The sequence below is a fragment of the Brienomyrus brachyistius genome, chromosome 4 (assembly GCF_023856365.1).
Source record: "Brienomyrus brachyistius isolate T26 chromosome 4, BBRACH_0.4, whole genome shotgun sequence".
NCBI lineage: Eukaryota > Metazoa > Chordata > Actinopteri > Osteoglossiformes > Mormyridae > Brienomyrus > Brienomyrus brachyistius.
This window is the reverse complement of record NC_064536.1, coordinates 37,491,561-37,517,405: the sequence shown is the minus strand read 5'-3', so window position 1 is coordinate 37,517,405 and position 25,845 is coordinate 37,491,561. Positions and strand designations below refer to the sequence as shown.

Sequence of the window (25,845 nt, the reverse complement as noted above, 5' to 3'; positions counted from 1 at the left end):
CATTCACAAAGGGGTGTTCTTATTTTTCTCGCAAATACAATTAGAATAAAAGCACTGCTGAAAGGGCTACTGAGAACGAATTTACTATTCCTCATATATGTATATTATCACCAGTGTAACACATGGACACATATTGTTTTACTTCGCTATATAAATATTGAGGAGACTGCACATCTTACCTATGCTTGCATTGGTATGATCGGAATGCAGAAGTGCAGTATTTTTAAAGTCGGATTTTAAGATACATTTCATCGCGTGTCTAATTCCTCCTCATACTTTTAAACGGCATGGCGGCCCGGTGGTCGGCTTTGACGCGGAGTGACCGGCGTTAATGCCTATATCGTCCATTGCGTGTGTGAGCGTTGTGTCGGTGCTCCACCCCCTTTGTGCTCAGCTCCTTGTACTTTTGGGAGCGTCTCGGGATCGGCGCACCTAGCAGCCGCAGGGATCCGCGCTGACTTTGATGGGAGCCGGCGGCTATACTGTCAGCGTCCAGCCGGTGTAAGGAGACGGTAGGCACCGGACAGGTTGCGAAGAACAGAATTAATCGGGGATTCGCGGCGACCCGCGATGCCTACGCTGCGGGACAGCACGATGTCCCATCCTGGCGAGAGTGCTCACCAAGTCCGCGTGAAAGCCTTCTACCAGGGGTAGGTGCTCGATTCGGCGTCCGGGACCAGTGTTTTTAAGCAGGCGGTACTTTGCTGCCGTTCGCGGGAGAACTTTGCCTGGAGGGGCAGAGATCCCCGAAATGCAGTGCTGCGGCATCCCCCGCGGTGCGACAAAAACAAGCCCGGCTACCGCCAACTTTTCCTGGTTGGGTTTCGAATAACTCACACTTTTGTGATGGGATATAGGTTTTCCTCTTTAGTGTGCTTGTTATGTAGTGCCGTAGGTGCGATCGGAGCCTCAATCTGCCTTTGCACACAGGAGAGGCTACTTGTAAGATCAAGTTCAAGTTTATTGTCATACATACTGGGGACAATGAGGCGCTTATGCGCGAGGCTCCCGCAGGCGGCCAGTCAAGAGTAACTTAACAGAGGAATATCAGCAGCAGACAATAACGACGCCAGAAACAGGGTATCGGTTACCAGGGCACGGTACGTGTCCGGTGCAGGTTTGCTGTCTAAACACCAGGCTGACACATTCAGGGCTGCTTGTGACTCTGCTTAGCACGTGCTAACAACAGAGCTGACAGCTTTAACTGTGTCTTTACAAACCCTAGTTTACCTACACACACACACACACACACACACACACACACACACACACACACACACACACACACACACACAGAGTGGCGATTCCGAGTTGCCTGTTTGGCAAACTGCATGTCGTTGAAGTGGGAACAGGGAACCTTACAACCTACATACACTGCAAGCAGTGGTAGCATTCGAGCTTGCAGCCCCGGCGGTGAGAGGTGACAGAGCTAACCCATCCTGGCTGTCCCTACTTCACAAATTTGGGAATTCGCTTTTGATCCCATTTACCATGTTTTTGGTTTGGATATTCATGTTTTCTTGTTTGGACTTGCGTTATTGTCGAACCTGTTCTGAACTCCGTGACTGTCTGAGACAATCGTACTGCCGTCTTTAAAACACATTTTAAAAATGTAAATATTCTCACAAACTATTTAATAATGTCCTTACCCATTGGTAACATGCCAGTAGAATTTTAAAGTAATTTATGTTAATTAGGCTAGCTTTGAATAATATGTAAATAACTCAATTTCCAAACAACTATTTGGTAAAGAATTATTCATCTACAGTATATACTGTATGTACTTCTGCTCCCAGGAGCACAACTGTGAAACACTGTTAGAATCAGGTACCGAGGATCGATTCTGAAATAATTTAGTGTCCGTTAATATAGTTTATTTGTTGTAGAAGTAGTTTATGAATGTTTGCAACTGCTACGTTTCAGCTCTTTAAATATTACTGAGCTGTGTGTGTGTGTGTTTGCCCGCGTGTGCATGCATGCTTGTGTGCGAGCATGTGGGGATCGGTTGATCTTTGCCTCTTCACAGCGCCCCCTGCAGGCAGAGGCCACCCTGCATGCCACCCGTTCTGGAATGTTCCTCCGGGTGAGGCCTTTCGAGCGTCCGCAATGCCTCATACACAGCTGAAGTAAAATGCAAATCCACGCTGTGGTCGGGCTCGCCAGCCTCTTCCCACGTGACGCTCCGCCTCGCGCTGCCCCTACTTGCCGGCTCGCCTTTCACAAGTGTTTCTGTTTTCTCACGGCCCCCCCTGTGGTTTACGGGGACATCAACGCCGGCGCCTCGCCCTTCCCGCGCTCCAGGGAACTCGGGTTCCCTTGTTACATGTTGCTTCATCACGTTTTGCCAAGACGTGAGGAGCGTTGTCGGCTAGTCTCTCTCGCTCTCTCTCTCTTTTGCCATCCCTCCCTCTCCACCTCTGTCTGCTAATTGGCCACCCTCTCACCGTTGTGACTTTGTTGTCTAACCAGAATGCATTGCAGCTCCCCACCCACCCAGGCACTTGCACCATCACATTTTGCAGAGCCAAACACCTGTTGCTACAAATTTAGGAGTAGCACCTTGTTTGGCAGATTGTACATCCTGACAGCGGGGCGAAGGGGGGGGGGGATTCAGGGGCAGAGTGTGAGTCATCATGGGGCAGATGGACGATCGGCTTTGTGCGGCTTTGGGGGGGGTGCAGGCGAGGCTTGAATGGCATTTCATTAAGAGCTGCGCTTTGGAACAGTGGCTGGCAGTAAAATGACCAGACATCACGGTGTGGCCATCACACGTGCCCAGCTGACCTACACTGCCACTGCTGTCTTTTCTCTGGGTGTCTGAAGTTAAATACGTCCTTCTAGGTTGAAGTTCACAGTTCATAATAGTCCACACATCTATGGGTAATTGATGGGTTGGGAACCTACCATGTACCGGGCTGCCACACAGCTTCATTATTATGCTTTGTGTTTGATGTGAAAACAATCCCGCCGCCGTTGTCCCCATTCGGCCACGTCTGGCCTCGCTCTCGCTTGGCTCGGGGCCCGAAAAATCAGCAGGAGCCACACTCCTTTCGGAAGAGCGCCCCCCTGTGGGCCACTGGCATCAGTTGTAATCCGGAGCCAGCTGGTGGCTTGGCGACTGTCTCCCGTGACGACAGGAACCTGACCCCGGCAGATGGCATGCGCCTGGGGCAGGCCGGCTGACTCGAGTCCCGAAGCCGCACGTGCTGGTTCTTTTATACGGCTGGGCTGCCGGATTGACCCCAGTGATGGCACATTCCAAAACAATGCCGGGGGAGCCGTCACAAAAGCTCAGGGTTAAAATGCCTTCAGAAATGTGAAGTGCTTCGACTTGCAGGTAGGTGGCGTCCTGGTTAAGGACTCCCACTAGATTGTCACTGGAATCTGAAGCTGAGTGAGAGTTTTAAGCTCTGTGTGGCTCTGAACTGTATCCAGGGAGCACCTTCCAGAGGTGCATGTGCAGCTGGGCAGGTGTTTAATGGCCTTTGAGCAGCTTCAGTTAAAAACAATCTGACGTGGAGACCTTTTAGCCTCAGCTGAGGATGTCTTTGTGGTAGGACAAGCAACATCCCCTTCCAGAAGATTCTTAAAACATAATGCTTGCTATTTTGCACCAGTTGTTGAGAGTTTGAATTGCACCCCCACTCTCAGGGGTACAGAGAAGCAAGCTGTGATGTGCCCCCCCCCCCCTCCCCACCCCCTCCCCAGAGACATCATGATCACGCACCTGGAGCCGTCCATCTCTTACGAGGGCCTACAGGACCGAATGCGTGAGATGTGCTCCATGGAGAGTGAGCAGCTCTTCACCATGAAGTGGATTGATGAGGAGGGTGAGGAACCTGCTACGTGCCTGTGGAACAGCAGGGGGCGCTGTGTCCTGAAAAGCAGAGAGCGGCAGTCGATCTGACGGTGTCGCCTGTGTATGTTGCAGGGGACCCCTGCACTGTCTCCTCCCAGATGGAGCTGGAGGAGGCACTGCGGCTCTACGAGCTCAACAAGGACTCTGAGCTCACGGTCCATGGTGAGACCCCCCGCCACTGAGACACAGGGCTAGCACAGGGGGAGTGACTTTGCTTTACATTGTTACACTACACTGCTTTGTGCTACATTATGCTGTTACATTGTTGCATTAGGGCTGGTTTATACTCAGCGCTCACAACACGTCTGTGTACGCATCATATGGTCACCATGCATTTTCCGAGTTGATTCCATGCAGCACAGAGGCTACAACGGGATCTTGACTCGGCTGGGCCGATACCTAGCAGATGAAATTTAACATGAATGTAAGGTAATCCATGGAAGGAGCAGAAATATAAAGTGCAGATATTTTATGGGTTCCACTGAAATAAAGGTAGCTGATTATGAGAAAGCCCTCGGTGTGTATGTTGATGGTTCCATGTCCCACTCTCGCCAGTGTGGGGAAGCAATAAAAAAGGCCAATAGGATGTTGGGTTAAGTGTGTGGAGTTTAAGTCAAGGGAGGTGATGCCTCTACCTAAAATATTGTGTGCAGATTTGGTCACCATACCTTAAAAAGGACATTGCTGCCTTGGAAAGGGGTCAACATTGGTAGGGCTACAAGAATGATTCCAGGTCTTAGAGGAATGTCTTATGAGGAGAGGTTAGCTGAGCTGAATCTGTTTAGCCTCGAACAAAGGAGACTAAGGGGAGACATGTTCGCGGTATATAAGATTTTAACAGGTCTTGGTGCTGTTCAACCAAATGGTTATTTCAGTATTAGTTTAAATACTAAAACTCGTGACCATAAGTGGAAATTAGTGGGAGAACATTTTAAAATGAATTTGAGGAAGCACTTCTTTACACAGCTTGTAGTTAGTATAAGGAATAGGCTTTCTGTTAGTGTAGCTAAAACCCTGGGTTCCTTTAAATCAGCTAGATAAGATTTTAGTTAAGTTCTTCCCAAACGAGCTTGATGGGCTGAATGGCCTCCTCTTGTTTGTACATATCTTATGTTCCTGTGCGTCATCTGTGCACCTATGTAAGGCGTTAATGCTAGATATATGCAACATGCACTACCACAGAAAATTTGGGGGGCAGTATGGTCACCCTTTGTCACGGGAATCTGTGTTTGTATACGGTACAGTTAGTATAAAAGTAGCATCTGATTATTTTTTAAGAATGAGCGGCTGGAAGATATTCAAAACTTCTGAGCACTATTGTGTGAATCTGTGTACAGCATTTTCAGTACATTCCCATTATTTAGAAATCTTGGTGATAAAATTTGCCAAAATCGGGAGGGGGGGGGGTTTATTTAGAACACTTTGATATAGGAAACAAAACTTTTTATGTTTAGCATTAGTTAAAATTTTACTTCCACTAGTTTTACATGAATGCTGCATGCGTTCTCTGAGCCAATCACAATCATTTTCATCCTTGCCATTTAAATCGCTCATAGATATGTTTGTGAGAAATTGATTTATTTTGAATTCATTTTTGTTTTATAAATATTGCAAATCAATCACATTTTTTCCCCAATATGATGCAGCCATAATCCTAAATATGAAATACTAACCGCCACGAGATATCTAGCAACATATAATGCAACATTGAACATGAGGTAGTAAAGCGGCATGTGACAGGGGTAATAAGATGTGGAGCAGTGGTTAGAATATGAAGAATGCTGTAGCAGTATTATAAAATTCGCAACTTACAGTGGAGGTGCAGAATGTACATTTCATGCCATAACCTCATACAAACGAGACCGGAAGCGAAAGATCCAGCCACGACGGTTTTCTCGCAGCCCCCAGGTGGACATAACTATGAAACTTCCAGACTGACATAAACTCCGTGTACAAGTATGAGCGGCAACATTGCTAGTGTAGCGACAGCACACACAAATGCACACGCTTCATACTAGAGTGTAACCTGGCCCTTACTCCACTTCATTCTGGTACATTATTACATTACTGTGTTGCATTTTGCTTCTACATTGTGTTGTTTTATTTTTATATTACTTTGCTGTATTACAGTGTTACATTGCTACATTACTCTGTGTACATCACGCTGTTACATTACAGTATATTACATTGTCACGTTACTTTCACATCACAGTAGGACTGATTGACTTCTCTGACACTGTCATCCTGTGACTTGTTGCCTTGCTGCCTTATTGTATCTCGGTCTGTGTCCCCGCAGTGTTCCCCTGTGTCCCTGAGAAACCAGGCATGCCGTGCCCAGGAGAGGACAGTGAGTACCATCAGAAACTCGGCTCCGCCCTTTAAACTTGCAAAGCAGGGAGTCTGAAGGGTTAAACTGCCCATGGCCGCCGCCCGCCCGCCCGCTAGGTGCCATCAAGTCGACTGTTTGGGTTCCTGGCGTCTGTTTAGTCTCGTTCTTTCACGTCCATCTGCCGCTGGGAAGGCGGGGAGGGATATTCTGGTGACGCCTCCGTCTCTGTGATTCTCTCAGTAAGGTGCATATTGGAGGTGTGTGTGCTCTATGGATTAATAATTATTACATTGTGGGGATTAGGTTTCCCCTAAGTGTGATTAAAAACTTGTAACTTTTTAGCTTGTGGGGACATTGTTTCTGCCCCCACAAAGAATACAGTCAAAAAACTACGAATGCCAAATGTATTTTGTTTGGTTACTTATGATTAAGCTTGGACTGGGTAGTAGCTGGGATTTGGGTTTTCCCCATAGAAATGGATGGAGAGTCCCCATAAAGATATTAATACTGGACTGTGTGTATGTGTGTGTGCGTGTGTGTGTCAGGTGTTCAGATGTGTGGCCGGATGGTACAAGCCTGTCTGAGGAAATCTCTTAATCTGAATTGCCCCTCTCTCTCTCCCCCCATTTCCCAGAGTCCATTTACCGGCGTGGAGCCCGACGCTGGAGGAAGCTGTACTGTGCCAATGGACATACCTTCCAGGCCAAAAGATTTAACAGGGTATTCTGGTCTCCGGTGTTCCACATGACATGGGAGGTCTGTTGAGTCTGGAGCCTTCAGACACACTCTAGGCTGCATTTGGTCACCTCAGCTTTGATCCAGGGGTTTTCAGCAATAGAGAGCCTAGTTTACTTAATTTTATTTGATTTTAGAAAGTTAATTGGTTAGCGTTCTGACTCCTCCTTGCTGAGTCTCTCTGTACTCCCTGATTGGTCAGCATGCCAACTCCTCCCAGCTGTGTGTTTCTCTCTATTCCCTGATTGGTTGGCATGCTGATTCTTCCCTACTGTCGCTCTCTGTATTGTTTGATTAGTCAATACTCTGACTGTGTATCTCTCTTTGTGCAGAGGGCCCACTGTGCCATCTGCACAGACCGTATATGGGGCCTTGGTCGACAGGGTTACAAGTGTGTCACGTGCAAGCTGCTAGTGCACAAGCGCTGCCACAAGCTGGTCACGGTCGAGTGTGGTCGACTGCTGGTCCGGGTGAGTTTGTGCACCAGAGAGAAAATGGACAGTGTCTTTTACAATCTGTGAGGACTATGAAAGGAATTGTGCTTTCGTTTTTATGTCTTAGGATCCAGTCATTGGTCCATTGGAACCTGCATCCATATCATCTGAGCAGCTTGAGCCAGGTACTCAGTGTGTGTGTGTGTGTGTGTGTGTGTGTGTGTGTGAGAGAGAGAGAGAGACACAATGGGGTCAGAGGTCAAGCCTGTGTTCCTGGTCACTGATTGGGTGTTGTGTGCGTAGAGTTTGTCTTGTTACCATAATGATCGTAAGCAAACCCCCCACCCCCCTCTGTGTCTCCCTACAGGCCCTCCGCTGAAATCATCCAGCGAAAGTCTGAATCCCCTGGAGGACAAGGAGGTGAGTGGATTCCTCCTTCTCTCCTGAGGCACCTCCTCTGCTCTGCCATAACCAGATTGGCTCTTCGCTCAAGCCAAGGACACCGATTGGCCAGCTGAAGATGGCCATGCCCTTCCCTGAGAGCAGACGATGATCCTGCGGCGCCATAGGGGGCAGAAAGGTGGGAGTCCCAGTGTTCCTCAGCTGCCCATCTGCCATTGCCTCTCCAGGCGGCGGGTGGCAGCCGAGACCTCAGGAAGGCACCCTCTAGCCTAGGGCTGGAGCACTTCGACCTGATGCGCGTTATCGGGCGCGGGAGCTATGCCAAGGTGCTGCTGGTGAAGCTGAAAAGGACAGAGCGCATCTACGCCATGAAGGTGGTGAAGAAGGAGCTGGTCAACGACGACGAGGCAAGAAGCTCCGATATCACTGACTCTCAGCGTCAGACCATACAGCCAATCACCTCTCACAGCTTCAAATCACACACCCAGTCAGCTCCCTCAGCTTCAGATCTTACACAGCCAGTCAGCTCCCTCAGCTTCAGATCTTACACAGCCAGTCAGCTCCCTCAGCTTCAGATCTTACACAGCCAGTCAGCTCCCTCAGCTTCAGATCTTACACAGCCAGTCAGCTCCCTCAGCTTCAGATCTTACACAGCCAGTCAGCTCCCTCAGCTTCAGATCTTACACAGCCAGTCAGCTCCCTCAGCTTCAGATCTTACACAGCCAGTCAGCTCCCTCAGCTTCAGATCTTACACAGCCAGTCAGCTTCCTCAGCTTCAGATCTTACACAGCCAGTGCTCTCTCTCACAGCTTGCACATTTCCCTCTCCCTCCCCTTTCTCTCACACACCTGCCCATCCAGAAATGTTTTCCACCCAGAAACGGCACTTGTGGCCAGCGGGTGACTGAGTGCCGTGTTTCTGTGTTGACTCCCCCAAACCCAGGACATTGACTGGGTTCAGACGGAGAAGCACGTCTTCGAGCAGGCCTCCAACCACCCCTTCCTGGTGGGGCTGCACTCCTGCTTCCAAACAGAGAGCAGGTGTGTGTGTGTACGCTGTCCCTGGGACGCTGACTTTCTTTAGCCCCGGCTCAGCTCTGTTATTCTCTTATAAACGCATAGACAAAGTCACATGCCGGCTCCAAGCTCCCTAACCGCCTGTGACTGTCACCCAGGCTCTTCTTTGTCATTGAGTACGTGAATGGTGGAGATCTGATGTTCCACATGCAGCGTCAGAGAAAACTCCCCGAGGAGCATGCCAGGTGAGAGCTCTGGGGGCCAGTACAGGTCATCCCTGATGTGTACAGTACCTGGATTGGCTATGGCTGATCCCTGATGTGTATGGGCCCTGGATCAGGTATAGCTCATCCCACATGATGGATTGAGCATGGCTGATCCTGGATGCGTATGATACTTGGATCAGGTACGAGTTGTACCAGATGTATATTGTACCTGGATAGGGTACAGCTGATCCCAAATGCATTAGGTGCCTGGATTGGGTACGGCCAAATACGAATGCATTTGTAGATCAGATAAGGCTGTTCCTGGATTTGTACAGTACCTCGATTGGCTATGAGTTGTCCCAGATATGTACAGTACCTGGATCAGGTATGGTGGTCAATCCCAGATGTGCATGGTATCTGGATCGGGTACAGCAAATCCTGGATGCATACAGTCTCTGGATTGGGTATCGGATGTGTCTCTAACGCCAGGTCCTGCCCCATGCCCAGGTTCTACTCGGCAGAAATCAGCCTGGCGCTGAACTATCTGCACGAGAGAGGGATCATCTACAGGGACCTGAAGCTCGACAACGTTTTGCTGGATTCTGAAGGACACATCAAACTCACAGACTATGGCATGTGCAAGGTAAGGGGTTAGGGGGCTGGTCTGCCCCCTACAGGTAAGTCTTTGTCTGCCTCTCAGCACTAACACTGACCACCGCTGTGTTGTAGGAGGGGCTACGTCCTGGTGACACCACCAGCACGTTCTGTGGGACTCCCAACTACATCGCGCCAGAGATCCTGAGGGGGGAGGACTACAGTAAGTGGCACCACACGTGTGCCCATGTGCGTGTGTGTGTACACGTGTGTCTGAGTGTGTACATGCACGTCCGTGTGTGTGCATGTGTGCATATGTGTATACACGTGTCCGTGTGAGTGCGCGTGTGTGAGTACACGTGTGTCCGTGTGTTTCTGTACTAATGTGAGCATTTCCACACCATTAAGATCGATTTAAGAACATTGAAGCAGTTTGTTGCCTTTGGACTGCTCGATTCCTGCCACATCAAGGCTGTTCTCATGGCTACACGTGTGTCTCCGTGTGCGTGTGCTGCAGGCTTCAGCGTGGACTGGTGGGCGCTGGGTGTGCTCATGTTCGAGATGATGGCAGGACGCTCCCCCTTCGACATTGTTGGCAGTTCCGACAACCCGGACCAGAACACGGAGGACTACCTTTTCCAGGGTGGGCACCCCGGTCGGCTGGGAGGCTGACACTGCGAGGCCCCCTGCTAATCACACTCATCCCTGTCTCTGTGTTCCCACCAGTCATCCTGGAGAAGCAGATCCGGATCCCCAGGTCATTGTCGGTCAAGGCTGCCAGTGTCTTAAAGGGCTTCCTGAACAAGGTGATAAGCTGACCTAGGATCAGTTCCCAAGCGGTTTAACTTTAATGATGATATTGATGACGATCGAATTCAGCTGATACTGTTGTCCGAGATCAGTAGCTGTTGTAGCAGGTTAGTGATGATCTCTCTCCACTCTCCCTGATTCTGTATCCACCCCCCATCCCTGCCCTCCGCCCCCAGGACCCCAAAGAGCGCCTTGCCTGTCATCCCCAAACTGGCTTTGCTGACATCATGGGTCACCCCTTCTTCCGCAATGTGGACTGGGATCTAGTGAGTGCCTCAAGCTATGGGGGTCAGATTCCACTTCTACACTGTTTCCCCAAGGCTGACAGCTCCCTGCCTGTGTGCACCCATCTGCCTGTAGGGAGCACCGCATCTAAATCCTGATAAAACATTAGACTGCCAGACTCTCGGCCTGAGGTCCGTAATGTAATGAGTGTTACACTAGAGGATGTAATGGCTGGAGTACCAGCTGCATAAAACCTAAGATGACTAGACATAATAACACAGTCACTGCAGACATAGGTGTTTTGCTGGTGGCCAAACAACTGAATCTCCTGAACATGCTATGTATCTGGGCTGACCTCCAGATGGGCCAGAAGCAGGTGATGCCACCGTTTAAGCCTAACATCTCCGGGGAGTTTGGCCTGGACAACTTCGACACACAGTTCACCAACGAGCCCATTCAGCTCACGCCAGATGATGAGTATGTGGCCCCTGGCCCCTTGCCGTGACGACCGCCCAAAGTCGTCTTTCGTCACTGACCCACTCCCTTCTTGGCCCTTTTTCAGTGACACGCTCAGGAAAATCGACCAATCAGAGTTTGAAGGCTTCGAGTACATCAACCCTCTGCTGATGTCGGCGGAGGAGTGCGTCTGATTGGATGGCTGGCCAGTGGGGGCGGGACAGAGGCCGACGGATATAGTGACCAGTGAGCTACTCCTCCAGACGCATCTCTGTCTCTACATCCACACGAATGGCCTAACCCTTCCGAAGGACAAACAGCCAAACTGATCATGTGATCTCCGCTGAGGCATGCCTACTTTGCTGTAATTTACGTCAGGGAATTCAGGGTAATCAGACCTACTCAGGGTGGACGTGTGACTGCACAAAGGGGAAGGTGTGGAGGGGAGGGGAGGGGGGGCACATTTATGCCCTGTGGGGAGTTCAGGCTGCCTGACAGGAAGTCACTGCATCTGAATTTGCTAGCTCTGTTTTCTAAGGACAAAGACTTGTTGCATTGAGCCTGGGCTTGATTTAATGTAATGGTATTACAGTGTGAGCCAATGGCGGTGGGGCGGCTGCAGAGAGCCAATAGGCTCCGAGTGTCTGAGCACTGCCATAATGCTCCCTTTACAGTCGACCAAAGGCATTATCTCATGTAGAAAATAAGCAAAATGTTTGGTCGATGACCACTTCATGCAACAGGATGTAATGTATCGTCACTTTTTAACTCATGCTGTATATTTAATCTTTGTACTTTCCGTATTTAAGGTACTCTTCTGTTAATGTTTTATTTTCCTTTACATGTATGGTTACCTGGCAACACAGGATTTTAAAAGTAACAGCCTCCAAATTATAGGAGAATCTGTCTCCCCACTGTCCGCCCCTCCTTTGTGTCTGAGTAATGTGATTCTCAGGGCAGAGAAGGGGTGGGAGGGTTATATAAGCAGGGTTTTCGGGTGGTTTATCTGGTCCAGCCACCCTGTAAATGCATTACTAAGCAGAGCTCACACGTTCATGCCAGTTAAAGCGAAAGATGTTTAATGGTTTCTACAGTAATCTCTGTTAAAAAGACGGCTATTTCCTCAGCTACAAGAAACAAATGCTCTTAGACTGTCTTTGCCGCGCTCAACCATGCTAGCGTGGCAATAACTCACCGCAGACGACCATTTGCATCTGCCAATTTGCACGCTGCGGTGCTTTTAAATAAAGCCGGGTCATGTTTTCCTCGCGTTTCATCATGTTGTGCTTATCACGTCTGTATCACTGATCCCTATCACTGAAGGGAGCAGGACGGGTCCCCGGTGGGCCGAGGACAGCATCCAGCTGGGAAGGCCGCGTGTTTTGGCGTCTCTTCGATGTGGCAAGGCCGCTGAATCATGCGCGGGGTACTTCACAGCTTCCCGTTTTAATGGCAAACGTGCCAGATGCGGGACAGACGTGTGTGAGTAACCGTAACAGCGCTTACCCACCAGCCATGGGGGCTTTCCCTGGCATCTCGCCCACCCCAGTGCCAATTTAAGTCCCTCCTGTACAGCCATGGCGACGAAGGCGTACACACTCCAGTGATGCACTCATAAGAATTGAGTAATTTAAAAATACCCCTTGACAGGCGTCTGGAGCCATATCACTAACCGTAGCCCCCCCCCCCCCGTGATGCTGTGCGATCCCCGCGGTTAAGAGCGGATGTGCTTCGACACTGTCTGCGGTCATTGTACCGGTAATACCGTCTGGATCCGCTTCCCAGAGGCAGGAGAGATGGTGAAAGACAAACAAAATTAAGGCCCATGTTTCGCTCTTGTGACTGTAAACCTGTGCATGTCTATTAAATGATTAATATTCCAAAGTTTTCAAGAATTTCAGTGTATTACGCAGACGTCCGTCACTCGGGACTGTTTGTCTCGACCCGGGCCCTGACTCACACACCCCCTCTGCGCGCTCCTCTGCGCCGCCTCGGCCAGTTTCTGAATCACGCAAACTTCAGTCAACAAAATTAATGCTGGCCTTCTTCTGAAGCCAACGGGGGGCAAGCTGGGGCTGGGAGGTGAATCACAGGCGGCACATTAAAGGCTTGTGTTTGTCTGGCTGGGTCGGTAATTACACGGTGCGGTTCGATCGCGGTTAATGAACCCACTTCTAGGAAATGACTATTCCGTCACGTCTGCTGCTCCGGATCGAGGTATGCTTCACTGTCTGTCCTAAGAAGCACTGAAAAACAATAGATACTGGAAAGATTAACGACCACAGTGATTTTTTTGGACATGTTTTTAGTGGCATGAACTTGGAGTGTCTCATATTTTCTTTATTTTATGCATTTGGCTTCTGAAAGCAAGCAAATGGCTTATGGCTTGTATTTCACTGTCATTGTCATTTTAAACTGCATCAGATCTTCATCAAACACGTACTAACGTTAACGTTCCCCTGATGCAGCGTCCACAGGCCAAGGCTATTATACGTACATTTTGTTTTAAATAATCTGATGTCACAGTACATTTTAATTTGGTTAAGCGTTTCTTCATCGTAATACTTTTTAATATCTTTAAACTTTTCAAGAACGTGACAGCTCGCAGAGCCCGCGATAGTTGGTTTGCTGTATCATCTCATGGCTTTAAAGTGCTTCTATTCATTTTCAGGGTTTGGCTTCTTAAAATCCGTGTGTTAATGCATATTAACGTACAATATTATACATTTACACATAACGCTTCATTTTGATTTATATCTCAATTTTGGAGAATATGTCAGGTCATTCCTGACTCCTGTTAAACTGCAATATGAATATCCATCCATCCAAACCGCTCATCCTACTGGGTCGCGGGGGTCCAGAGCTTATCCCGGAAGCTATGGGCACGAGGCAGGGAACAACCCAGGATGAGAGGCCAGCCCATCACAGGGCACACGCACACACTATTCGCTCACACATGCACTCCTACGGAGGTAACCACTTCACCACAATGCAATATGAATATTTCCCACAATTTCCTTTTGTTTTTTTTATTATTATTTCTCACGCCTTATCTGCGTTAATCAAATAATATGCAATCGGCACAAGTAGGTGGTAAATGCTTAGTTTCCTTAATGCGCGCTTCCGCGGACGTGCCGTGAACCCGCCCGCTAGGGCGCCGCCTTTAGTACAGGAATAGGCCTACATCAGACTGTCTGCTGGCGTCCGGTCTCGTCGACCTTCCTCAGAGATCGCGCTAAAGCAGCCTGTCGTGGAGGCAGTTTCAAAGCAGTTGCGCTATGCTTATAATCTAACCCGACAGTATGAACTGTTATCATTTTGTTATTGTCCATTTCTTATATTTGACGTGTAATGGCGTTATCATCATGCATGCATTTTTCGTCAAAACATCTCGGTTAAATCACTTTCTATAGGATGTGGGCAATGTGTGGGTATCAACTCGTATACCGCAAAATGCACGATTGTAAAGCCGCCTTTAAAGCGAGGGAAGCGTGTGTCCCCCTCTCCTCCACTCCCCTCCCCGGTGCCTCGTTTTAAAGCCCGGCGTGACGCACTGCGTAGGTGTGTATCCTCGGAGGTTACGATACGGCTCCGGGACCACCAAAACAAAGGCGGCGGGGGCACCGCAGACGCGCTTCCCCGCAGGGTCCGGGTGGTTGACGTCGGCCGGGGAGTGACGTCCGCGACGGGGCGGTGTGTAGCGCTCCTTGTGTGTCTGTGTATGTGTGTGAGTGAGTGTACCTGGCCATCCGCACACTGACATCGGCAGGGCGAAGGGGACCGTCATCTCCGCAAGGGAAGGTGCGTCTTCAAGCCAGCGAGCGATTACTTTGTATAACTATCCATTTTCTTTACGGCTTATTCAGCGCCCTTGTATTTCACCGGGGCTGTGCTGCCAGCGGCTCTTCAGATCATCTTATATCGTCAGCCTGCCATCTGCAAAACGATTTTCATTCTTATGAATGTATTTTTCGTATACATTTACAGGATAATTCGAATTTCCCGAGCTCTTTTGATTATTTTTTCATATCTGGGAGGAGTTAACGTTATCTCGAGGTGATTTTATATGTGCATTTGCCGTAGCGTTTTATAATATGAATTATATTAGGACTAGGTGTTACGAGGTAAAATCATAATTTTGTTGAAGATTATTGTTTAAAAACGGTACCCCAGCCCCGCCCGATGATATTTTCTCTCTGGGCGGTTCAGTGTATGGGTTGGAGTGGTTTGAGGCAGTCCCGGGGAAGGTATTTATACGGAATATGCGGCCGGGGTGGCGAAACGGGGGAAGCGCTCCGCTGGGAGGGACGGCAGCGCGCTGTCCTTGTCCGTATGGAGGTTGAGAGGGGAATGGGGCAGTACGGGGGTACAGAGAGGGGCAACGGTTTGTGGGGGTGCTACCATCGTATGCGTACGAACGCGAATTGGAATAGAGGAGGGAAGAAATCCCCCTAACCCCTACCCCAAGGATACCCAAAGTAATCTCATTATTCTCTCAGGATCATTACGGTGGACGCAGCTGTCTCAGCGGCTGGGTAGCTCGCTCGGGTGCAACCGGCCATATGGATCGCGTTCATTTCTCTCTTTTTTTTTTTGGCAAACTCACTTTATCAGGGAGTCTAACGGAGCATTTTTAGATACGTCTTCAGATGAACAGTAATTATAATTGCTGTGATCCCGTGGGTGTTTCATTCCTCGGCCGCAGAATGGAGCAGGGGCATCTGCTGTTAATGAAATACTGGCACCGCTTGCCCGTTTGGCGATTTAGGAATATGCTGAACCCAGGTCCGTATACGAGCCGTCCTGTTTATTTAACCTTGATGAAAGCATTTGGCACGGGTCGAACACGGGATTGTGGTTTTACTTTATGGCGCTTTTGAAACGAGCCTTTTTGGGTTTTTGAGCCCGGGTTGCGTTTACGGCATGAAATACTGCGCCGGAGCTGATCCTGTGCTTTTCATTGGTCAGATGTCACGTAGGAGATACACAGTCAGGTCATGATGCAGGCTCGGCGTCTCCCCGTCACCCGCTTCCTCCTGTCGCCTTTTTTTTCTCGTGTTGGTTGCGCGGAAGGCGGCGGCGCGGAGAGCGCGCACGATCCGCCCTCGGATTTACCGCACCCAGCGCGAATGGCGGCACTGACGGCTGCGCCAATCTGCCCGCCAAGCGGTTACTTAACAAAACCGCAAGATGTGCAGCATGTTTCTGGGAACTGTTCTGGAGAAGTCGCTTATTAGGTGCCGAAAAGGTGACAAACAAGTATTAACCTGTCAAGAACAGTTCCAAGACGCTAAATGAATACCTCTTTACTTGGTTCATACTAGACATGGGGAAGAGTGACAGATGACATGAACATTATCTGCATATTGTTGTCTGGGAGGTTTGCAGCCAGACAGAGCTTCACATTCTGAACTGTTCTCTTCCCACAGGAAACTGGCTGTTTTCAGACCAGACTCTACTATGCATGGGTTCAGGTCTTTCGTTCAGTGAGAGCTCCAAACCCTCCCAGTGACGGCACAATGGCCAGTGCGCAGGTGAGTCTGAGGCCCAGCCACAAGGAGGTGCCGTTGCCCAGGGGCGGCTCTAGGCGCCCGTCTCGGACCCGGGTCACGGAGGTGCCCCTTAAGAAGCGCCTCACGGCAGAGATCAGCCTGAAGCAGCACCGGGGCCCCCCAGGGGGTGCCAAGATCAAGAGGGAATGTCTGGAGGAGAAGGAGGAGGCGCAGCAGGAAGAGGAGGCGGGCTGGGGCCACGCCCTGGACCTGAGCCCAGGCATCCGCCACACACTGGCCCAGTTCACACTGAGTAGTCAGAGCTCGCTGGGGGGGCCAGCGGCCTTCTCAGCACGCGGGGGGCGGGATGAGGCGACAGTGGTGCCGCCCCCCCTGCCGCCACCGCCGGCCGGGCCCTTGCTGGCGCCCTGCGACAGCTCGGCGGAGCTGAAGCACACAGTGCTGGAGGGGGAGCCCATCTCGTGCTTCACAGTGGGTGGTGAGAAGAGGCTCTGTCTGCCGCAGGTGCTGAACTCAGTGCTGCGCGCCTTCTCACTGCAGCAGATCAATGGCATCTGCGACGAGCTCTACGTCTACTGCTCACGTTGCCGTGGCGACCAGCTGCACGCACTCAAGGAGTCCGGCGTGCTGCCCCCGGATGCGCCATCCTGCGGCCTCATCACGTTGACCGACGCTCAGCGCCTCTGCAACGCTCTGCTGCGCCCCGGTCGGCCGGCGCCTCCCACCACCCCCCCAGTGCCCTTCCCACTCCGAGAGGGCGGGTCCACCTTCCAGGTGGAGCACCGGTGCCTGGGCAAGGGGCGGGGCCTGTTCGCAGGACCGCTTTATGAGCACCCCAATGCCCCCTGCATACAGTGCGCGCAGTGCGGCCTGCTTTTCTCTCCGCGCCGCTTCGTCATGCACTCGCACCGCCCCCCCGACCGCCGCACCTGCCACTGGGGCTTCGACTCGGCCCGTTGGCCACGCTACCTGCAGCTGGGCCGCAAGTACCTCGGCACAGCACAGGAGGTGCCGTACAGGAAGCTGCTGGACGAGATGAAGGAGAAGTACAGCCAGAGGAGCCGCAAGAGGCCCCATGACGCGGTGAGTAGGGGGCCTCCCGGCTCTGTGGGGATGGGTGGGGCTGGGAGCTTCAGGAATGGGTGTGACTGATGGGGGATGAGGCTGACGAGGGGGGTCTGGCTGCTAGAATGGGTTTGCCTGACCAATGGGGGTGGGGCTTTGGAAGTGGGTGGGGCTGATATGGGTGCAGCTGCCGGAATGGGCGGGGTTAACTCCTTCCTTGCTTCTTCTATTGTAAGCCATGCTTTAGCCAGGGGAACAATGAATTATGAGTTGTGTTTCCACACAACATTCCTGTTGCATAAATGATCACCTTGCATGCAGCCATTTCTACTTTTAGTGACTGATGTGTCTGTCTGTCTTTGCATCAGAGAATTTTAAGAGTTGAGTCCCTTGGTGAAATGAACAATGATATTAAGCAAACGGTCTTTTTACTGAATGCCTTTTCATGGCGCTAAGTGTTGTGGGCAAACTGATGGCAGCACAGAAGGACAGAAGGGGATTGTGGGACTGACGTGTCATCCTGCCACCATGACCTCGTCCCCCAGCTGCTGCCTGTTTGCCTCCAAGGTTGTTCTGATTTATTCCTGTGACTAACAGGGTGGGAATGGCCAAAGTGGTTTGGCTTTGCTCATTGGTACCGACTTTCTGTGGTACCGGAACCTAAAGTACGCCTGTGGCTGTTCTGATAACGGGTATACACTGGTTTGGAGCGGGGGGGAGGGGGTGAGGTTAAGTCAGAGTCATGCGGAAATGCTGTCTGGTGTCTCGTCTTAGGCTGAAAAACTGCATTCCGCGCGCAGACAGACACAAACTGAGGCATGAAGGTAAAAGAACAGGCAAACACACCACCATGCACACACCCAGCTTTATGTAAACTGAAATGCAGTGTAAATGCATTATGCGCTGCGTTTTCCAATGCACACAGAATTTCTGCTGTTCTCCAGTGCAGATGGGTTTTTTCCATTGCTAATGGAATTTCTTTAGTGTTCTTCAGTGCAGACTGAATTTCTGTAGCGTCCTGCTGCTTTAATGAAATTTCTCCAGTGTTCAGTGCAGTGGGAACCTCTCTAGCATTTCCCTCTCCTTCCTGCTCCCCTCTTCCTTTCTTTCCTTCTCTAGGTCAGCCTATTGTTCCTTTTTGCTTTCTTCCGTTTTCCACTCTCTGCTGGGACGTTTTTCCTCCATCCACCTCCTCCTCCTCTTCATCTTGCTGTCATTGGCAGTTCAGCCTCGTTTTGTCCCCCGAACGCCTGCTGTCATCAGGAAGTGGATCTGAGACTTTGTGCTATAGAGACAGAAAACACATGGGGGTGTAGGTATAAGAGCTTTAAACCAACCCCCCCCCCCCCCCCCCACTGTCCCACCCGTTCAGAAACCTTTAATTACTTCTGTTACCCAGGACTCAACCCAGGAGTTTGGCTTTAACCCTTAACTGTCTGGTTTAGCTTGAGTCCAGTTCCCCTTGGGGGGTCGGGGGACAGGAACCACCAATTGGGTTGCGTCTCTGGGCCATGATGTGACCCCACAGCATGCACACGGCCTCTTGTTATCTACGGATAGCGGCGTCATGTAGGTTCTGTGACCAAACCAGTTCTGTGAGTCTCAGGGTACTCCATCAATGCCGTGTCTCTCGGCAGACTGGATTACCGTAGCATGGCAGTGGAGCGTGCGTGCGTCCAACTGAGCATGTGTCCTTTAAGCTCTGTGTATTAGGGGAGCAAATAGACTGTCTGTCAGGTCGATGCTGCCTGTCTGCACAAAGCCACACCCATCAGCCCTGGTAGCCAATGGCATCACACGGACCCCGGGCGCCTAGTAACCGGCTCGCAATACTTCCCATCCACCAACTGGCATTAAACAGCCAGGCCATGCAGAACGAAATAACACTTCTTGGGTCACATGACCTGCGTCACATGGCAGGGTCCTATGGAGAACTGTACTCTGGTTAGCATAGCAGCCACTGCAACATGGCTCTCGATTGGTCCCTTAGAGAGGCCTGAGGTGCCCCCATCCATGAGAGGTGTTTATTGTGTCTGTGTTCCTCTCTCTCTGAGGTTAGCTTAGCGACGTGTCTGTGGCGACGGCGTCACTGTGCCTGTTCTCTGTCATGCTGCTGACGTGCGCCTGCTGTTCAGGGATGTGCTGTACTCCGCGGCGAGGAAGGACAGCTGGGCGTCTCTGCTTCGCTGTTTGGACAGAGCTGGATGTCTGCCCAGCTGGTCAGAGTTTATCCCCAGTTTTAAAAGGGGAAGCTGAGGTACCTTATCAGCCTCCCCCCCCCACCTGATTTGACCGCGCCTGTCGCCGTGGCCCCGGTCACACGCCCGTCTGTGTGTCCATGTGAGGTTTCTTCCATGTATGCTGTTTGGGCTGCAGCCAAAGTTTGGCCAAGAATGAATTTCCGGGTCTGTCCTGTTTCTGTGTGTGTGTGTCTGTCTGTCTGTCTGTGCTGTTTCTGTGTGTGTGTCTGTCTGTCTGTGCTGTTTCTGTGTGTGTGTCTGTCTGTCTGTGCTGTTTCTGTGTGTGTGTCTGTCTGTCTGTGCTGTTTCTGTGTGTGTGTCTGTCTGTCTGTGCTGTTTCTGTGTGTGTGTCTGTCTGTCTGTGCTGTTTCTGTGTGTGTGTCTGTCTGTCTGTGCTGTTTCTGTGTGTGTGTGTGTGTGTGTCTGTCTGTCTGTGCTGTTTCTGTGTGTGTGTGTCTGTCTCTCTCTCTCTCTGTGCTATTTCTCTGTGTGTGTGTGTCTCTGTGTGTGTGTGTCTGTCTCTCTATGCTGTTTTTGTGTATGTGTCTGTCTGTCTGTGCTGTTTCTGTGTGTGTGTGTCTGTCTGTCTGTCTCTCTATGCTGTTTTTGTGTATGTGTGATTTCTTATTCTTGTGAGATCAAAACCTGACAGACTTCCTATAATCATATAGCCCCTTCACAAAATAATAATTTTTTGTAGCGATAGCTGAATGTTCAGAAACTTCTTAGTTTAGATCAGAGTTTAAGGCAGGGTCCATGGAAAGGTCTCTGTCTGTGTGGGGGTGGGGGTCCTCACTATGTGGTAAAATGAGGGGACAATTATTTTATTCTTCAGGTGCCCACAATATAAACCTCAATTTTATAAAAAAAAATCTGTGAATGCAATCAAAGAAGTAAAATAGCCGGAAGTCTTGTACGGTTATTTCTGGTTAAGGTTTGGGCTGGGTAGAGTTAAGGTCATCATAGTTAAGATTAGCGTTATGCCCAGAGAAATGAATGGAGAATCCCCACAAAGATATTGATACATGAACTATGTCTGTGTGTGTGTGGCATAGTATTTGGAACAGTATATGTCACTATGGTAAGCTTGTCAGCCCCACATAGTTATGGAAAGAGCTGCGCTGCGGTATAGAGGGCTGTGCTGTGGTATAGAGGGCTGTGCTGTGGTATAGAATGCCGTGCTGCAGTGTAGAACGGCGCGCTGTACTGCGATATAGAGTTCTGTACTGCAGTATAGAGTACTGCGCTGAGTTGTGGAATAGAGTGCTGTGCAGTGGTATAGATCGGCATGTTGTGTTGTGGTTTAAAGCACCACGCTGGGTTGCCTGGCTGTGTGGACAGACTGGAGCTCTGCAGTGCATGGGAATCACGGATGATCATAAAATGAAGATTAATGGGAGCTCGGATGTGCCGGCACCCCCAATCTGTGTCCTGGCAGCCATGTTTGTCTTGTGGTTTTGGGAGAAGGGTGTGTGTGGGCATTCCCTCGCTCCCCATGTGTGCCCCCCCCCCCTCACTCTTTTAACTTTGACTCCTCCTGTATCTCAGGACGACGATGATGAGGAGGGGGATGAAGAGGCCCAGCTGAAGCGCTGCCACAAGCCGTATGATGGTGATGCTGACCAAAAGGTAAGCCCCCTTTTTTTGGGTTGTGGGGTGGGCTGAGGTGGGAGGAGCTCTGATGAGGGATCAGTCACGTGACCTTCTCCCGCAGGCCGCCAGCCGCCCGGATGTCAAGGAGGAGCCGTGCCTCACCACCGTCACGACACCCAGGTAGCTACCGGCATGTGTCAGGTGAGGGCGCTGGTGAGGGGCTTCGGGCTGACTCCATACTAATGGCATCCTCCCTGTGCTTCAGCTACTTCCTGTACAGGTGCGAGGAAGGGCAGACGGCACCGGGCAAGGCAGGGGCTCCAGACGGCGTGGGGGTGCTGAGCGCTCTGCTGAAACAGCACTACAGCCTGCAGGGGGCGCCGGCACCGGCTGTGGGTCAGTGACACGCTCATGCTGTGTAATGATACCGAGTGACAGAGGGTAATACAGGGTAATACAGAGTGAAACAGAGGAATATAGGAAACAGAAGGTTATATAGAGTAATACACTGTAATACACAGTAACACACATACTGTGTATACAAATAATTACGTGTAAAACTGTAATACTCTCTGTCTCTCTCCCTCTCTCTGTCTTCCTCCCTGCCTCTCCCTCACTCTCTCCCTCTGTCTCTCTTTTTCTCTCCCTCTGTCCTTCACCGTCTCTCTGTCTGTCTCCGGCCTCAGCAGATGGTGAAGCTGCATACCAGCACGCTGACTGGCGCCAGCTCCAGCCCGTCGCCATGGAGATGTGGCGCGGCAAGAGCGCCCACACGGTGCCTGCCGCCGAGGACAGGGAGCGCGTGGCCCTGGAGATGGTGCAGCTGTACAGCAGGCAGCAGGAAGTGCTCAGGAGGACCTTGCAGAAGCACAAGCAGCTGGAAATGGTAAAGACCCACTGGCTGCCCTGCCAGTGTGTCACTGTGTGTGTCACTGTGCGTATGTATATGCGTTTGTATGACTGTCTGTATGTGTCAGTATCACTGCATATATGTGTCACTGTGTGTATCACTGCATGTGTGTGTGTGTGTCACTATATGTGTGTGTCACTGCGTGTGTATGACACTGTGTCACTATGTGTGTGACAGGAATTAGAGGTGTTACGCAGGCATGGAACTGGGGACCAGCAGAAGCCACTGAAGATGGACCGTGCTGAGCGCACTCAGGCAGAGAAGGCAGATTGCACCGAACATGCTCAGATAGAGCAGGAGGAGGACCTCACCGAGAGCGCTCAGACAGAGAAAGTGCCAGTCTGCACTGAGCGTGGTCAGACAGTGAAAGCAGCAGACCGCACTGAGCATGCTCAGATGGAGCAGGAGGCAGACTGCACTGAGCATGCTCAGATAGAGCAGGAGGCAGACTGCACTGAGCGCTCTCAGACGGAGCAAGAGGCAGATTGCACCCTGAAGAGCGGAGAGCAGAAATCAGAGTTGGGAAGGCAGCGGGCCTGTCAATGCCTCCACAGCAGGGAGTCACCGCCAGAGGCCCACTACGCAGCACAGGTACGCAGCAGGGGGCGCTGCTGATGTAGAACTGTGCTGGACCTCATGTCAGTACTGAATCACAGCAGCATAGGCTCCTCTAACTGCATCCATGGGGTTTGCACAGCCTTCCATGTCCTGTGAGTCCCGCTCGCTGTCGCCATGGTAACTGACCCCGCCTCCTCTTCCTGCAGCTGTCGGAGCTGCGGCGGAGGCTTGACCGGGCGGAAGAGGACCGGGAGGAGCTGCAGGAGGCATTGCGGCAGGAGAGGGAGGCCCGTGAGCGACTGGAACGCGTCATTGCACAGCTCCGCCAGCAGCTGTCCGAGCCCCACCCTGTCACTGGGCCGACAGATCCTGCCGGCAGCCCTGCCCCCAGCTAGAGCCCGGCACCAGTGCAGAGCACCCACACCAGAGTGCCGCGATTCCGCGCTGTTTGTGTTACCATGGAGACTGCACAGTATTTTCTAGAAAAACATTTTTTTGTGGTTTGCACCGTCATTGTTTCCTAAAGGGTCACATTTTTCAAACGGGAAGAAAAACACAAGGGAATGTTTTGTTCCCGGTCCGCAGTGGTACTTATGTTTATTTTGGGAGGGCAGAGACATCACACTTGCAAGGGACAGATGTGCAAACCGCCCCTTCTCCTGGAGACCTGCTTAAGCCACCGTCTCAGGTTTTACGACAGATTTTAGCAGATTTAACAGGTAACTGAGAATGTTGGGAGGTGCTATAGGCAGACGCTAAGAATGATGTAATGCCGGGATTTTTGCAATGTCAGCTTTAAAAGGTGAAACGTACCGTGAGACACGTTTATCGACTGTGCTGCTGGAGAGGGGTCATGTTCAGGATGGTGGGGGGCTGCGTGGGTATGGCTTGTCTTATAGGGCTGAGCTTCTGCTCTGATTGCTGCTGGTTAGCTGCTTTGCACAGTTGACAGCCCCAGCTGTGCCTGCACGTGGGTGTCTACCTGTGACCGGGTGGAGCCAATGAGGGGGGGATGGGGTGCTGCCCTGTAAACAAGAGACACGATGCACCTGTTGCTGTCAGTCTTTAACAATTAATGATTTAATTATTATGCTACACTCACCCCCAGGACTGACTTCCCTTTATTTTTTTAACTTAGCCAGTAGGGAGTGTGGGGTACTTTCTGTTCCTTATTATTATTATCCATCCATCCATTTTCCAAACCGCTTATCCTACTGGGTCGTGGGGGGTCCGGAGCCTATCCCGGAAGCAACGGGCATGAGGCAAGGAACAACCCAGGATGGGGGGCCAGCCCATCACAGGGCACACTCACGCACCATTCACTCACACATGCACACCTACGGGCAATTTAACAACTCCAATTAGCCTCAGCATGTTTTTGGACTGTGGGGGGAAACCAGAGTACCCGGAGGAAACTCCACGATGACATGGGGAGAACATGCAAACTCCACACACATGTGACCCAGGCGGAGACTCGAACCCGGGTCCCAGAGGTGTGAGGCAACAGTGCTAACTACTGCACCACTATTATTATTATTATTATTATTATTATTATTATTATTATTATTATTATTATTATTCCAGATTCTGATTTGACCCTGTTACTGCTGTAATATGTGTGCTTATTATTTGTCTTTTTACAGTTTATCCAAACACTAAAAGAGTAATTACTTTTCACTTTAAATTCACTCTAAGGAAAATCAATATATTGATACCATAATGCGATTGCATATAGAGTAAATGCCTCCCTGAAATATTTAATATATGAAGTGATGAAGATTTATATTGACTTTGTATATAGGCAGCAGTCTAATGTTATCAGCTACCTTCCTTGGTGAAGGTGGTGGAGGCATCAGCGCACCACCAGGAGGCAGTGTGGTGCTTTCTTTCAATTTCGAAGCTGCAGCCGCGTAAGGTGGTTTTGCGTGTCAGGCGTGTCTACTGTCTGAAGATCGTCTGCCCCGATTGCAGTGGAAAACTCGATCCACTAGGGGGCCCGCCTCCCTTTTATGCGCCGCCTTTACTTTCTACGCAGAGCGCCACCTGGATGTTTGCCGTTTCGGTGTATTACTGTTGTCAGTTAATAAAAAAATGAACTCATAATAAAATATTGTTTTTCTATAGCTCCAATGTTGGATTTTTCAAAAGCGCTACTTATGAGTCCCACGGTCCTGTCTTTTTACCGTGGGGTGCCACTGCATTTCAAAACAGACTCTGTCTAAGCATAACACTTTAAAGAATCATTATCAAAGAACTGGACACATCCTGAAACTGATTGTTGTTTTACCCCCAGCGTCTTGAAACAGTTCGTCAGCTCGAGGTACAGTACAGTACAGTACCGCATGGAGCTGCTGTTATTACTGTATAATTGTTATGATGTACTGCATTATTTTATCGACTTACAAATTCCACTTGAAGATTCAGACTTGAAATCTAGGGAACGGAACTCGGTGACCTGGAGACTGTCTGTACTGCACGCAGGGAAACATGGTTCGCCGTACTGAAGAGGAAACAGTTAAATGAAGTTAAAGTTAAATGATCTTGACATGTGATGTTCGCGTTTAGTGCGGACCTCTCAGCTCAGCCAAAGGCGGTGCGACATGACCCGGCAAACTGCGAGCAGCGGGTGCTGGCTGTGCGCCAGAGGTTACATTCGGGCAGGATATCCTTGTCGCCATAGATTCCCGATAATGTGCTGGTTAGAGAAACCTTCTACACAATAGTTCATGAAAGAAAAGCATTTGAAATGACTTATTATATGTATTATTTTTTGCATTATTACATACATCGAAACTATGCAATAGGAGTTGCATGGCAAGATTTTTTTAAAAACGACAGTTATGAGATTCGAGGTGACGCTGACTAATCGCCGATGACGTCATTAGTAAAACCACAGGAGA

General features: G+C 50.4%; 2 protein-coding genes and 1 long non-coding RNA gene across 7 annotated transcripts; 2 read left to right on the top strand and 1 right to left on the bottom strand.

The window, feature by feature from the left end:
* Positions 1-223: 223 nt before the first annotated feature.
* On the top strand, positions 224-12,331 carry LOC125739980 (protein kinase C iota type-like). Its single transcript, XM_049010588.1, has 18 exons — positions 224-650; positions 3,709-3,830; positions 3,932-4,021; positions 6,156-6,206; positions 6,823-6,908; positions 7,256-7,393; positions 7,485-7,542; positions 7,725-7,777; positions 7,987-8,166; positions 8,702-8,799; positions 8,934-9,020; positions 9,489-9,624; positions 9,711-9,798; positions 10,093-10,218; positions 10,302-10,381; positions 10,562-10,651; positions 10,972-11,087; positions 11,173-12,331. Exons 1-18 carry the CDS (start codon positions 571-573, stop codon positions 11,258-11,260), a joined length of 1,767 nt encoding a protein of 588 aa, XP_048866545.1. The 5' UTR covers positions 224-570; the 3' UTR covers positions 11,261-12,331.
* A 2,297-nt stretch (positions 12,332-14,628) lies between these two features.
* On the top strand, positions 14,629-25,068 carry LOC125739978 (ski-like protein). Of its 5 annotated transcripts, none has more exons than XM_049010582.1 (8): positions 14,629-14,867; positions 16,496-17,662; positions 21,433-21,513; positions 21,599-21,657; positions 21,743-21,873; positions 22,164-22,363; positions 22,565-22,978; positions 23,152-25,068. In XM_049010582.1, exons 2-8 carry the CDS (start codon positions 16,586-16,588, stop codon positions 23,338-23,340), a joined length of 2,151 nt encoding a protein of 716 aa, XP_048866539.1. In that variant the 5' UTR covers positions 14,629-14,867; positions 16,496-16,585; the 3' UTR covers positions 23,341-25,068. The 5 variants fall into 5 exon arrangements, with proteins under 5 accessions (XP_048866539.1, XP_048866543.1, XP_048866541.1 ...); XM_049010586.1 differs by having other exon boundaries at positions 14,630-14,867; positions 22,167-22,363; XM_049010584.1 differs by lacking the exon at positions 14,629-14,867 and adding an exon at positions 14,881-15,122.
* LOC125739998 (uncharacterized) lies at positions 23,836-25,842 on the bottom strand. The gene is made up of 3 exons (XR_007397419.1): positions 25,732-25,842; positions 25,349-25,445; positions 23,836-23,970 (listed from the first exon to the last, which is right to left on the bottom strand). It is a non-coding gene; the product is annotated as an uncharacterized LOC125739998 (long non-coding RNA).
* Positions 25,843-25,845: the final 3 nt, after the last annotated feature.

Excerpts from the sequence above, each read along its gene's own strand:
- LOC125739978 (XM_049010582.1), top strand. The coding sequence starts at position 16,586 with ATGGCCAGTGCGCAGGTGAGTCTGAGGCCCAGCCACAAGGAGGTGCCG. Across the intron at positions 17,663-21,432 it reads GCAAGAGGCCCCATGACGCG|GACGACGATGATGAGGAGGG; the intron begins GTGAGTAGGGGG and ends CCTGTATCTCAG. Across the intron at positions 21,658-21,742 it reads ACCACCGTCACGACACCCAG|CTACTTCCTGTACAGGTGCG; the intron begins GTAGCTACCGGC and ends CCTGTGCTTCAG.
- LOC125739980 (XM_049010588.1), top strand. The coding sequence starts at position 571 with ATGCCTACGCTGCGGGACAGCACGATGTCCCATCCTGGCGAGAGTGCT. Across the intron at positions 8,167-8,701 it reads AGCTGGTCAACGACGACGAG|GACATTGACTGGGTTCAGAC; the intron begins GCAAGAAGCTCC and ends CCCCAAACCCAG. Across the intron at positions 9,625-9,710 it reads CAGACTATGGCATGTGCAAG|GAGGGGCTACGTCCTGGTGA; the intron begins GTAAGGGGTTAG and ends GCTGTGTTGTAG.